This window comes from Nannobrachium achirus, assembly GCF_963921795.1.
Source record: "Nannobrachium achirus genome assembly, chromosome: 9".
In the NCBI taxonomy this organism is placed as follows: Eukaryota; Metazoa; Chordata; class Actinopteri; order Myctophiformes; family Myctophidae; genus Nannobrachium; species Nannobrachium achirus.
The window spans coordinates 64,416,187-64,428,864 of record NC_137818.1 but is presented as its reverse complement, the minus strand read 5'-3'; the positions used below and the strand labels follow the sequence as shown (position 1 = coordinate 64,428,864).

Sequence of the window (12,678 nt, the reverse complement as noted above, 5' to 3'; positions counted from 1 at the left end):
CTAGCCTGTGCAGCAACCTGCAGTGTCCACTGAACCGTTGAGCTCAACCGAGTCCAACTGAAAACCCATGCTGTCTGGTGGTGGCGCCGGGCTCACAATGGACTGAGCAGACAGAATCTCCTCCACCAAGCGTCTGAAACACCAAGGTGTACAGGTTAGTGCAAGAGACAATACATCAGTGTTGATTTCGTCGACTAAAAGTACGTTTGTCATAAAGATGTTTGTCATAAAAAATAAAAACTAGACTAAAACGTTAGGGAGGGACTAGTGGAGAAGAGAGTCATTTTATGTATGGTTGCTCTCATGTGTTGCGTGCTGAAAATAGCAGATCTACAAGCTCACAACGTGTCGCGCTGCGACACGTTGTGAGCTTGTTTTCAGCTATTTTTTCAGCACGCAACCAAGTGTAAAATCAGTCATTACGATGCCATCAAGGCCTGCCAAAATACATTTTAGTTGACTAAATCAACTGTATATTTAGTCGCCTGAAATCTTATGATATTTAGTCGACTAAAATTAGACTAAAACTAATACTTTTCAGGTGACTAAATTATGACTAAAACTAAATGACATTTTATTCAAAAGACTACGACTAAAACTAAATCAAAATTTGCTGTCAAAACCAACACTGCATTAAAGGGATTCTTCACCCCCATGAAAATGTACCCATTACTTACTGTGAAGCCGTGAAGTCATGGATAATTTGTGCTTTTGTCACATTTTCACAGTGAATGTAGAATGTTTTTTTTTATATGCACTTGATGAATTGAAGAAAACGGGGGGCTATAGGATAAATAACAAACAGCAAAACTATATTTTAAAGATGTGTTTATAAACTCCAACACAAACAGGGATAAACTGCCTTGTGCGAACGTCATTCACCATGAAGGAATCAGGCAAAAACAAAAATCATCCAAGAATTCAAGGCTTCAGGGGGGGAGTTATTAATAGATACTAGGGCATTAACGACTTGTGATTGTTGCAAGTCGACTCGACTCAGTAAAAAGTTGACTTTATCGTTTGATGACGTCATCACATCACACACAACCCCCCAATCATTGTGGGGGGGGGGGGGGGGGGGGTCCCCAGATGATTAACTTAATGTGAAACATTGTTTTCTCACTCAACTGTAAACAAACCAACATTTAAAGTTTAAGTGTGTAGACTGTAGAGGGTATCTTCACATTTCTAAAGTGCCAATTTAAGGACTTTTTAATACCTCTAAAATGGCAAATTAAACATTGTCCAAATTGTCAAATGTATAGAGGCAGAAATTGTGAAAATTGCCGATCTACATGCTCACAACGCCTCGCATCGCGAGGCGTTGTGAGCATGTAGATCTGCTGTAGATCTGGGAGTCGACTTGTGTAATGAAGTCGACTTTTTTGTTAATGCCCACATACAAAGACATTTTGGAGGTGAAGTATTCCTTTTAGTATCATGCATTATCAGGAAGTATATACTGCACTGTGTTTCCTCTACCGTATACCTCATGGCCTCGTTGACGTTCCTGTTATCTTTAACTGAAGTGTCCATCCAGCATGTGAAGCCACAGTCCTGACTGAACCTCTGTATGCTCTCCACCGACACCACTCGCTCCGTCAGGTCACACTGGAGAGACAGAGAAACAGGAGGAGGGAATGAGAGACCGGTATTTTACCAACTACTTTAAATGTTCTGTTCTCAGGGGCGTCACAAGGGGTGGGGGGAAGTGGGACTGAGTTACTAGGGCCCAAGGTGGAGGGGCCTTCATTATTCTATACTTTAGCTATTGAAAAATAGCAGATATACAAGCTCACAGCTTGGCACCGAGGGCCGCGCTGCGAGCTTGTAGATCTGCTATTTTTGAAAAGTCGTGAAAATGTGTGCAAATCTTTGAATATATGTATTTGTTTGAATATTGAACTTTTGTAACTCAAATTTTGCTTCTGGGGGGTCCCTGGAACAAAAAAAAAAATTGAGATGGGGTTCCGTGGCCAAATACACATCATTTTGGGGGTCCTTCACATGAAAAAGTTTGAGCACGACATAGAAACATAGATTTTTCAGGGTTAGGGTTAAATGTTCATGATTTTTCAAGCTTGTGAGCTTGTAATATCTGCTATTTTTCAATAGTTAAAGCACAAAAGAATGCGTAATAATGCGTTCCCAGTCTAAATGGGTTAAACCCTCTCCCCCTATGAAGAACATTCATGGGGAGCCCGCAGTGAATCCTTGTACCCAGGGCCCATAATTTGGGGGTCCGCTCTCCATTCAGACATGTTGACATTCAGACATTGACTTCCAATTGTCTGAGTGGCAACACTTCCATAGAGGTTAAGGTTAGCGTAGCTTCATTCACCTTATTGGCCAGCAGGATGCAGGGGAGAGGCTGCCCATTGGACAACATGCTCTTGTCATCCAGGTCTTGTTTCCAGTGGCGGCAGCTTTGGAAGCTGGCCGAGTTGCTGACGTCGAACATCACCACACAACCTGAAGCTCCTTTATAATAGATCCTGTTCATAGAGATGAAACGCTCCTGACCTGAGGAGAGGCAACACAGTTATACTGTATACACACTAGGGCATTAACGACTTGTGATTTTTGCAAGTCGACTCGACTCAGTAAAAAGTTGAGTTGAAGTTGACTTTATCGTTTGATGACATCACATCACACACGACCCCCCAATTATTTTGGGGGGTCCCCAGATCAGATGATTAACTTAATGTGAAACATTGTTTTCTCACTCAACTGTAAACAAACCAACATAAAGTTTTAAGTGTATAGATAAATGTATACACATTTCTAAAGTGCCAAATTAAGGACCTCTAAAATGACAAATTAAACATTGGCCAAATTGTCAAATATATAGAGGCAGAAATTGTGAAAATAGCAGATCACAACGACTCGCAACACGAGGCGTTGTGAGCATGTAGATCTGCTATTTTCACAATAGAACTTTTTTTTTTTTTTTTTTTACTTCTACTTTCGACTTTCTCTGGTGGGAGTCGACTTGTGTAATGAAGTCGACTGAGTCGAATTGTCGACTTTTTCGTTAATGCCCTAATAAACACATGCATGCAGAGAACCCTGGCGTAGAACCTAGTAGTCATGAATTAAATACAGAGGGCTTCCAACATAAAAAAGGCAGTAAAAAGTCTTATTTGGGATGATCCTTTTAGGCAGGACGATTAACTGTACTTGTACTGTACTACATTTCAATTGTATTGACTATACTAATACCTGTACTGTTCTGAATTTTTTGTCTAATAAAATAATCAATCAATCAATCAATCAATCAATCAATCAATCAATCAATCATGTACCTGCAATGTCCCAAAGCTGGAGTCTGACTTTCTCTGTGTCTGTCCAGAGCAGCAACTTCATAGTAAACTCCGCTAGAGAGAGAGATTTAGAGTTAGAGTTAGAGGGTTTAATTGTCCATCTTAATGACTGTAATCATTGCTTTTAGGTTTTCTTTATTTTATTCATTTGTATCTTATGTTTTTAATCTATTAACCTCTCACGCTGTCATTTCCTACACTCGTTAGTGCAACTATTTTTGAGCGGTGCCTCAGTGCTCCAACAAGTGACCTGATGTGTACTGTAGGTATGTACTGTATATACATACTGTACCTACAGTACAGTATATCGTCGTTGTCGCAAAGCAAAGCCCTGCTTCATCATACAAGGCCGTCGCACAAAAGTAGTGAAAACAGCAGATCTACAAGCACACAACGCCTCAAGGTGCGAGGCTTTGTGTGCTTGTAGATCGTCTGTTTTCACTAGTTTAAATCATTTTTAAAATGATAAATGCAAAACGAAGGGCTTTGGACATACAGGGTTTTCACCCGACAACAACGATATACTGTTTATGAGTATGGAGTGACCGTGTTTTTGTATGAGCATTGATTTGTTTGTACGTGGGAACACAACACGGTTTGCACTCAACGTAGGCCTAAAGGTTTTAGATAAATACATTAATCTTCAATTCAATATTGCTGCAAATAAACATTTATACACATACACCAGAGAAGCTTCATATAGCAGCAAACTTAGTCTTTACTGATAGGCTATACAAAGTATTACCTCCCATTGTCATCTTGTAATTCTTGTTGAACTGTCCGTTGACAAAGCGGTGCACAAAGGAGGATTTCCCAACGTTTCCATCTCCTATGATCAGTATTTTGAACTGGTGCTCCGTCATACTCTCTCCCACTCAGCTCAACGTGGTTGAACACAACAGCATAGAGAAAAGGTTCCTCAAAGTTAGACGGAATACATCAACGACGACGCTTGCAAAGCCTCATGTTCAAGATTCAAAAGCCACCAAGATTTCCCGATGCACTGTACAGTACATGTCAGTTCTTCACAGTAGCCTGCTGCAAAGTTTGTTTTTCCTTTAGTTTAAACAAGGAAGCTGTTACTGAAATCTCTGGCTGACCTTATCAGCTGTTTTTCTTGCCTGACCCCAAGTGTTGTACCCCAAGTACTACCCTGCCCTAACTCAAGCCCAATGTATCTCTTTCGCCATCCTAAAAGATTTTAAAATGATGTCTTTGCGTTCAGAATAATCGCATTGGCTGCTTTTAAGTGGTGCTCTGCTGCTGCCAGTTTTGCTTTCAGGAAACAAACGCATGCCATGCATATCTCGAGCCACACCTTGGTGAAACACAGAAACTGCTGCAGTCATGGACATAAATGCGTAGAGACACTGCATCGCTCCACTGAACAGCAGCTGCCAAGCAGGCTCTTTTCAACTGCAAAAGATTAACACAGAACTTTCCATGAACTGAAACCTTCCAGAACCTGTGAAGGTCTGTGAGGTCGGTTTTTATGTTTTACATTTACATTATAGCAAGAATCACGATAAGGGGTAGGTGGGTGTGTGTGTGTGTGTGTGTGTGTGTGTGTGTGTGTGTGTGTGTGTGTGTGTGTGTGTGTGTGTGTGTGTGTGTGTGTGTGTGTGTGTGTGTGTGTGTGTGTGTGTGTGTGTGTGTGTGTGTGTGTTTTGCAATAATAATCAAAATCTATGTAAGCCATTTACCATGAGTGGGAGTGGGCCTGCGGCTTGTGGCACAACCCTGAAACAGTGGTAAATCAGCCAACAACCCACGACCTCGAATGGTAAATTGCTTTTCTACCACTTTTTCCATATAAATGAAAGAAAACACAGTTGTAACTTGCAAGGATCTTTAGTTACAATCATTAATTGTTTCAGTGGGCGAGGTCCATGAGCCAACTCCAAGGTTGTTGGCCTATTTACCACTGTTTTAAACCAATCAGAATCCAGTATTTGAACATGTGACTAGAAAAAGTGGTAGAAAAACTAACTAGTAATAAAGTGACCAAGTAATTGTAGTGGAGTAAAAGTATATTTAGCCTCTAGTTCTGGTTTTCCCAGAACTATTACTACCTCCTGAGCAGGGCCCAAATTAAGTCCAGAGAACCTTATCTGATACTGAGACGTAGCATATCGTCGTTGTCGGGTGGAAACCTTGTATCTCCAAGTTTCAAATGTGTATGTTTTTTCGCAAAGCAAAGCCCTGCTTCATCATACAAGGCCGTCGCACAAAAGTAGTGAAAACAGCAGATCTACAAGCACACAACGCCTCGCGGTGCGAGGCGTTGTGTGCTTGTAGATCGGCTGTTTTCACTAAATCCTTTTTAAAATGAAAAATAAACAAACAGTTTTGGACATACAAGGTTTCCACCCGACAACGATATTATGGAAACAAATCCATAACCTGTGAAATACAGTACAAAGCACGGCACGGTTCGCTTGGTTTGTGTAGTCCAAAATAGCCACAAGTCACTGCACTATATAGCGTTCCTCAAATTATTAGTATTTGAAACATGTGCTCACTCATTGCAACCCAACACATTACCCAAGGGTATTACGAAAATGCCCTTCAAGTAATATACATCCAAAGTGGATGATTTCATGTGGAAATATCCAGTCTGTGTCTGTGGATGAGAGAAACCATCACTAGCAAGGGTGTCGAAATGAGTTAATGTCAGTCCTTTGAGAGTGTAAAAATGGAACCAAATTGTACAGATTTATATAAATATTGAGGATATTACTGTGGCAGTAACATACTGTAGGCCTATCTAGAGTGGTGTGGTACAACATTTCTGATATCAAAATGGAATCCTCTTACCTGCCTCTTCACTGTCGTACATAATGTACCAATAATGTCACACTAATAATAGGCTTGGCAAATTATTGACAATGTCATCTTTTCCTTGTGTTGTACGCAGTATACAAAGAATTGGTTTCAAAATACTACTGTTGGTCTAAAGCAGTGGTTCTCAACATGTGGGTCAGGACCCCCAGGTCCCTAGATTGGCTCAATGTGAAACATTGTTTTCTCACTCAACAATAAACAACCCGACATAAAGTTTACGTGTATGGAGGGTACATGCACATTTCTAAAGTGAAAATTTAAGGACTATTTAATACCTCTAAAATGACAAATGAAACATTGGCCAAATTGTCAAATATTAGAGGCAGAAATTGTGAAAATAGCCGATCTACATGCTCATAACTCCTCGCAACGTGATCTGCTATTTTCACAATAGAACCGTGTTATACAAAATGTAATGCGTCAACTCTTAGTGCTCGTCAGGGTGGGGGGTCCCCAGTTCAAATATGATTATTTTGGGGGTCGCGGCCTGAAAAGGTTGAGAACCACTGGTCTAAAGCAATGGTTCCCAAAATGTTTTCGAGACCCAAAAGAGAGATTAGACTTTTGCTTGGGACCCAAACTAGTGAAAACAAGAGATCTACAAGCTCAAGCGGTGTGGCTTCGTACCGCATTGTGAGCTTGTAGAACGGCTATTTTCACTACTTCTTAAACATTTTTGTTTTCTAAATATATATATTTTTTGCAAATCTTTGAATATATCTTTTTAAAAGCGAACATTTGTAACTCAAATATTTGCTTCTGGGTGGTCCCTGGAACAACATATTTTGAGATGGGGGTCCGTGGCCAAACGCATGTAATTTTGGGGGTCCTTGATGTGAAAAAGTTTGAGAACCACTGATTTAGAAGAAGGATTTAGAAGACATTTATAGAATCGGGTCAAAATACTGGCTTTGATTTAAAAAAAAATATATACCAGATCTACAAGCTCGCAGTGCGGCACTCGGTGCCGTGCTGTGAGCTTTTATATCTGCTCTTTTTCACTAGTTAAAGCATAATCTAACGTGACACCAATGCGTTCCAGGTAACACAAGCCCTTTCTGTTTGCCACTGCCTTTGATTGAGTTATTAGTGGCCAAGGCTACGAAGTGGCAAATGGCCACTCATTGATATTGGACTTCATCATTATTCCGCCACTTTTTCACTTGTGGCTAGACCGTGCAGTCGCTTTTTACGAAACTCGGCAGTATGGCAGAGGACTATGCCAAACGGCTAAAACGCGAAGCTCGCAACAATCGGCCAAAGGGTGGCGCTGTAGGAAGCCTTTGAAAAATGCCAACTTTGAACTGGTGTAGCTCATGCCCTGTTTCAGGTACAGCAATGAAACCTGTATACACTTATGCGTCTCCTCATGCCGAACAACTTTTACGCTCTGACTTTTGACCTCTGACCTTTACTTCTCCCACAATTTTGAATTATATGAAAAACAGTCAAAATCTATCTCCTCCTGGGATTTTCGCGTAACGTGCGCGAAACTTTTTTTACATGAACTTTGGACCAATGCGGTCAGATCTGTCTCGGCAGATTTCTTTTAAAGCGAAACATTATTTTTTAATAATTCACTCAATGTTGCAGTTTTATGCAAATTATTCTTCTGCCTCTAAATCATACATGCAAAGTGACACGTTCATGGCATTTGGCAAATATGTCGAGGGTTAGTCCAAATATCACTGAAAGCAATCTTACTCCAATTGGCCAAAGGGGGGCGCTATACGAAGCGTTTGAAAACTCAAACTTTAAAGGGGCATAAGTCATGCCTCGTTTCGTTTGAAGACATGCAACTTGCTTACACGCGTGCCTTGACTCAAGCGGAAGACATCTGTGTCTTTTTTAAGTAAGCTCCGCCCTTAGATTTTCCGCAATGTTGAGCAGTTTGTAAAACACTTAAACCCGCTTTTATTCCGGAACTTTCGCGTCACGTGCACGGAACTTTTTTTACATGAACCTTGGACCAATATCTAAAGATATGTCAGATCGGATTTTTTTTAAAATTGAAACATGCTTTTTTAATAATTCAATTCATATTGCGGTTTTATGCAAATTATTCTTCTGCCTCTAAAACAAACATTCAAAGTAATATTTTCTCACTGTGCAGAGCTGTGCATAGTTCACATGGTAAAGCCTTTGTCTATCATTCCAGAAGTCTCCTGTTCAAGCCTTACCTCATGCATTTAAAATACATTTTACAACATTTTGCCGTGAAAACCCTGGTATTGCAACTAAACATGGCAACCCGACCAAACATGGCAACCTTCTTAAGCAAGAGTATAAATAGTGGTTGAGTTGAAGCCACTCCCCCCCTCTCAGATTGTTTGGAAGCTGCATGGTGCTGCTGGTTGCTGCTACTCACTGCTACATTATGCAGCAGCTGCAGGTCTGTACACTGTTCATTATTCCAACAACTATTCCAATTTCTAACAGTTTTATTCATTATACTTACCCATACTATAATTTGGCTTTTAGATTTACCTCACCTGACCATACCTACCCGATCCACTCGATACACTGGCTGTGTGTGATGGAGGAACAATGTGACTTGGTAAGCTAACCATGTGCTCTGAAATGTTATGTTGTTTTTGGTTTTGGGATCTAAATGTTAAACGATTTCTTTTGGAATGTAATGCTTGTATGTTAGCTGCAACGTTGATTATTGAATTGATGTATTTTGAGTTTAATGCCAATGGCTAGTTGGGCAGATTAATGGAATTATTTTGTTTCAAGCCTGTAGTGCAGCAGATTATTTGAATTTTTGTTTTTCTATTCATTTGGCCTTTTTCTTTGATCCAGGCCAGGTTTATTGCCTAGAACTGAATCTGAAAGATGGCGAGCCTGCAGAAAGACTGACACAATCCTGTCTGACCTATGGTTATGGGTAGGAAAAAGCAGCCGCAGTGACACTTATTCCTAGTTTCATTTTATTTTTAAATGGAATGTTTTCTTCATTTCCACATGCAATGTTTTGGTCCCGGTCAGGGGCGTCACACCAAATTCTGGGCCCTGGGTACAAGGATTCACAGCGGGCCCCCCATGAATGTTAACTATTGAAAAATAGCAGATATACAAGCTCACAGCGCGGCACCGAGTGCCACGCTGCGAGCTTGTAGATCTGCTATTTTTGAAAAAAATGTGAAAATGTGTGCAAGAAACATATGTTTCCATGTCAGTGATGCTCAAACTTTTTCATGTGAAGGACCCCCAAAATTATATGTATTTAGCCACGGACCCCCATCTCAAAATATTTAGTTCCAGGGACACCCCAGAAGCAAAATTTTAGTTACAAATGTTCGCTTAAAAAAACACATATATTCAAAGATTTGCACACATTTTCACGACTTTTCAAAAATAGCAGATATACAAGCTCGCAGCGCGGCACCGACGCGCTGTTAGCTTGTATATCTGCTATTTTTCAATAGCTAAAGTTACTAGGGCCCCTCCAACTTGGGCCCTAGTAACTCAGTCCCACTTTCCTACCCCTTGTGACGCCCCTGGTCCCGGTCCCCAAGTCACAATCAGTCACACAGCTGCGCAGCAATTGACAATCATCACCACACCCAGTATAAAACCGTCAGTCTGCAGTTTGCTCAGTGAGGTGCATGCACATCACTGGAGCTGCTGCAGATCTGTACTGTTCATTATTTCAACAACTATTCCTATTTCTAACAGTTTTAATTCATTCATTCAGTTTAATTCATTCACCTCAGCTCACCTCACCTGGCTGGAAGATAAATTGGTAAGTGAACATGTGGCTCAGAAATGTTTGTTTCTGGTTTTGGGATTGGAATGTAAAAAGATTCATTTCGGGAATGTAATTATTGCTTGTAGATAAGCTGCTAAGTTGATTATTGATGTGTTTTGAGTTCAATGGCAAGCTTGTAGATCAGCAGATTTGTCGACTTTATTTTGTTTTAAGCTTGTAGATCGGCTGATTAGTTTTTTTTTATTAGTTTATATTGTCAGGAGTGTTTAGTTGTGGATGATTGCCTGTGTCCACTATTGTTTGGGGTGTGGCCTCATCTCTTTCTTTAATGTAAGCATTTAACTAAAGAGATGTGAGTATTATTGCGACTGTTAGGTCGCAGTTACTATCGAAACCTCCACCGGCTGTCACTCTGTCCGTGTGACATCATACTTTTGCCCTATTCATATCTCCGCTACCATTGCCCCTATCCATGCCAAACTTTGCACACACTCCTTGGCTGCCTGATTTCTCATATGGCCCTCCAGCGCCACCATGAGGCCGATTCTTGCAAAACATTTTTCAACACTGCTCCTACAGATTTTGGCCTAAAATCACGCAAATTGGATGGCAAATCACAACCTCCAAATCAGCAGATCTGTTGACTTTATTTTGTTTTAACCTTGTAGATCGGCTGATTAGTTGATATCTTTTTTTTATCCAGGCCCTGTTTTTTGCATGTGAACTGAATCTAACTGATGGCTTTGTTTGGTTTTCAGAAAAACTACATTTCCCAGAATGCAGCAGCTAAGATGGCTGCTTGTTGCAATCAGTTTGATTTGTCAGCACCTGGCCGCAACACAGCTTCTCCGAGTCAGGCAATCCAAATGTTTTTGCTCTTAACCACCGAGCTCTGCTTCACTGTGTAGCTGGCTCTCGAAGGGACTCTTCCAGCGAGCAGTAAGCAAAACTCCACTGTTCATTTGCTCTGTATTTTGCCACATTGCTAATGGTGGTTCTATCTGTTCCCATTGTAGGCAAATTAGGAGCTGCATCTGAATCTTGGAAGAGAAATGGCATGTGTTAATGGAAGCAACGGCATACTGTGAAACATGTGTTTCGAATGTAACCCCTGTTTGTTAAGTTCTGGAAAGAAGCATATTTTGAGTTAAAAGCCCCGGTTTTGGGAAGAACTTTATTTCATGTTTTAGGGGAACGCCCCATTGAATAAAACAACGCTTATTGCGTTTTCACCTTGAGAACTGTTTCCGTGTGCTGGTTTGGGTTCAGACTTCACAATACTTAATGTTTAAAAACTTTATTTGAAGACGTGTTAAAAGCCCCGGTTTTGGGAAGAACTTTATTTCATGTTTTAGGGGAACGCCCCATTGAATAAAACAACGCTTATTGCGTTTTCACCTTGAGAACTGTTTCCGTGTGCTGGTTTGGGTTCAGACTTCACAATACTTAATGTTTAAAAACTTTATTTGAAGACGTTTACTACTTGAATTATTTGAAAACATTGTGATTTAAAAGACATGCCTGATGGCTAGGTTGTTAACCCTCTGTTTTGAAGGTTTACAACCTGATGACCAACTCTTCAACAAAGACAACTAATGAAAAAGTTGGAAAATAAAGATATTGAGTTAAAACCTTGAGTTCTTTGGAACTATTTTATGTCTGTTGCATATAGTCTTTTGCATACATGTTGTGTAGAGGTCAATTTGTGCTTTCACCAATAACTATGCCGATTAGTGTAAAATCGGCAGAGTGTCATTTATAGCGCCACCAGAAGGCCGAAAACGCATTCTTCGATATTACTCCTTCAGATTTTATCCGATAATCACACAAATGGGCACACAGTATCTCTACAGTGATGTAATCATGATGGATTTGTCCAATATCATATTCTATCTAATTGGCTAACATTGAATTCCAAGGTTTGCAGGATTGCTCCTTTTTGAACAAAATGTCTCAAACGCAGCCTGCTATTGGTGTGAGATTTTGCACGCACATTCCCACTAGGCCAAGGAACAGATGCCACCCTTCTCACATTGGCCTGTTATAGCGCCACCAGCGGGTCAATTTTTGCAAAACCCATTTTTGGAACAAAATGCCTCAAATCCCGCATGCAGCGTCCGATTGCCGTGAAAGGCCAAAGAACACGTGGTACCCTTTTGACTTTGGCCTATTATAGTCACCACTAGGCCAAAAAAAAAACACCTGACCTGCCGGAGACCTGTTCGGAAGAACACTGCTTCCAGTTTTTCTTTGATTTCTTCTTTGCTTTCCCTTGATGCTTTTTTGCTTTCCTACTTTTTCTACCTTGGCCACTTTATCGCTGCTTGCAGCTATATTTTTCTATTATAATGTATCTTTTCTCCTCTGCTCTGTAACTATCTATTCATTTTGACTTATTTTGTTTTATGGATCCTAATGTCATTTTATAACTGTATTATTGTGTTTCCTTAGTGTTTTGTGTAAAGCACATTGATTTGCGTATTTGTTGAATATCGTCGTTGTCGGGTGAAAACCTTGTATGTCCAAAACATTTTAAAATGATTTAAACTAGTGAAAACAGCCGATCTACAAGCACACAACGCCTCGCACCGCGAGGCGTTGTGTGCTTGTAGATCTGCTGTTTTCACTACTTTTGTGCGACGGCAGGGCTTTACTTTGTGCGAAGCAGGGCTTTACTTTGCGAAAGAACATACAAATTTGAAACTTGGAGATACGAGGTTTTCACCCGACAACAACGATATGCTATACAAATAAAATGACCTTGCCTTTGCTCTGGGCAATAAAACAATCTCGATT

The 12,678-nt window shown here is 40.4% G+C and overlaps 1 protein-coding gene across 1 annotated transcript; it reads right to left on the bottom strand.

The window, feature by feature from the left end:
• Positions 1-4,186, bottom strand: LOC308291065 (ras-related protein Rab-7L1-like; the record flags this gene model as incomplete). The annotated part of the gene is made up of 5 exons (XM_080732978.1): positions 1-133; positions 1,490-1,611; positions 2,342-2,523; positions 3,306-3,377; positions 4,069-4,186. The coding sequence occupies 5 exons, from the start codon at positions 4,184-4,186 to the stop codon at positions 1-3; spliced, it is 627 nt and encodes a 208-aa protein (XP_080589104.1).
• Between the last annotated feature and the right edge of the window lie 8,492 nt (positions 4,187-12,678).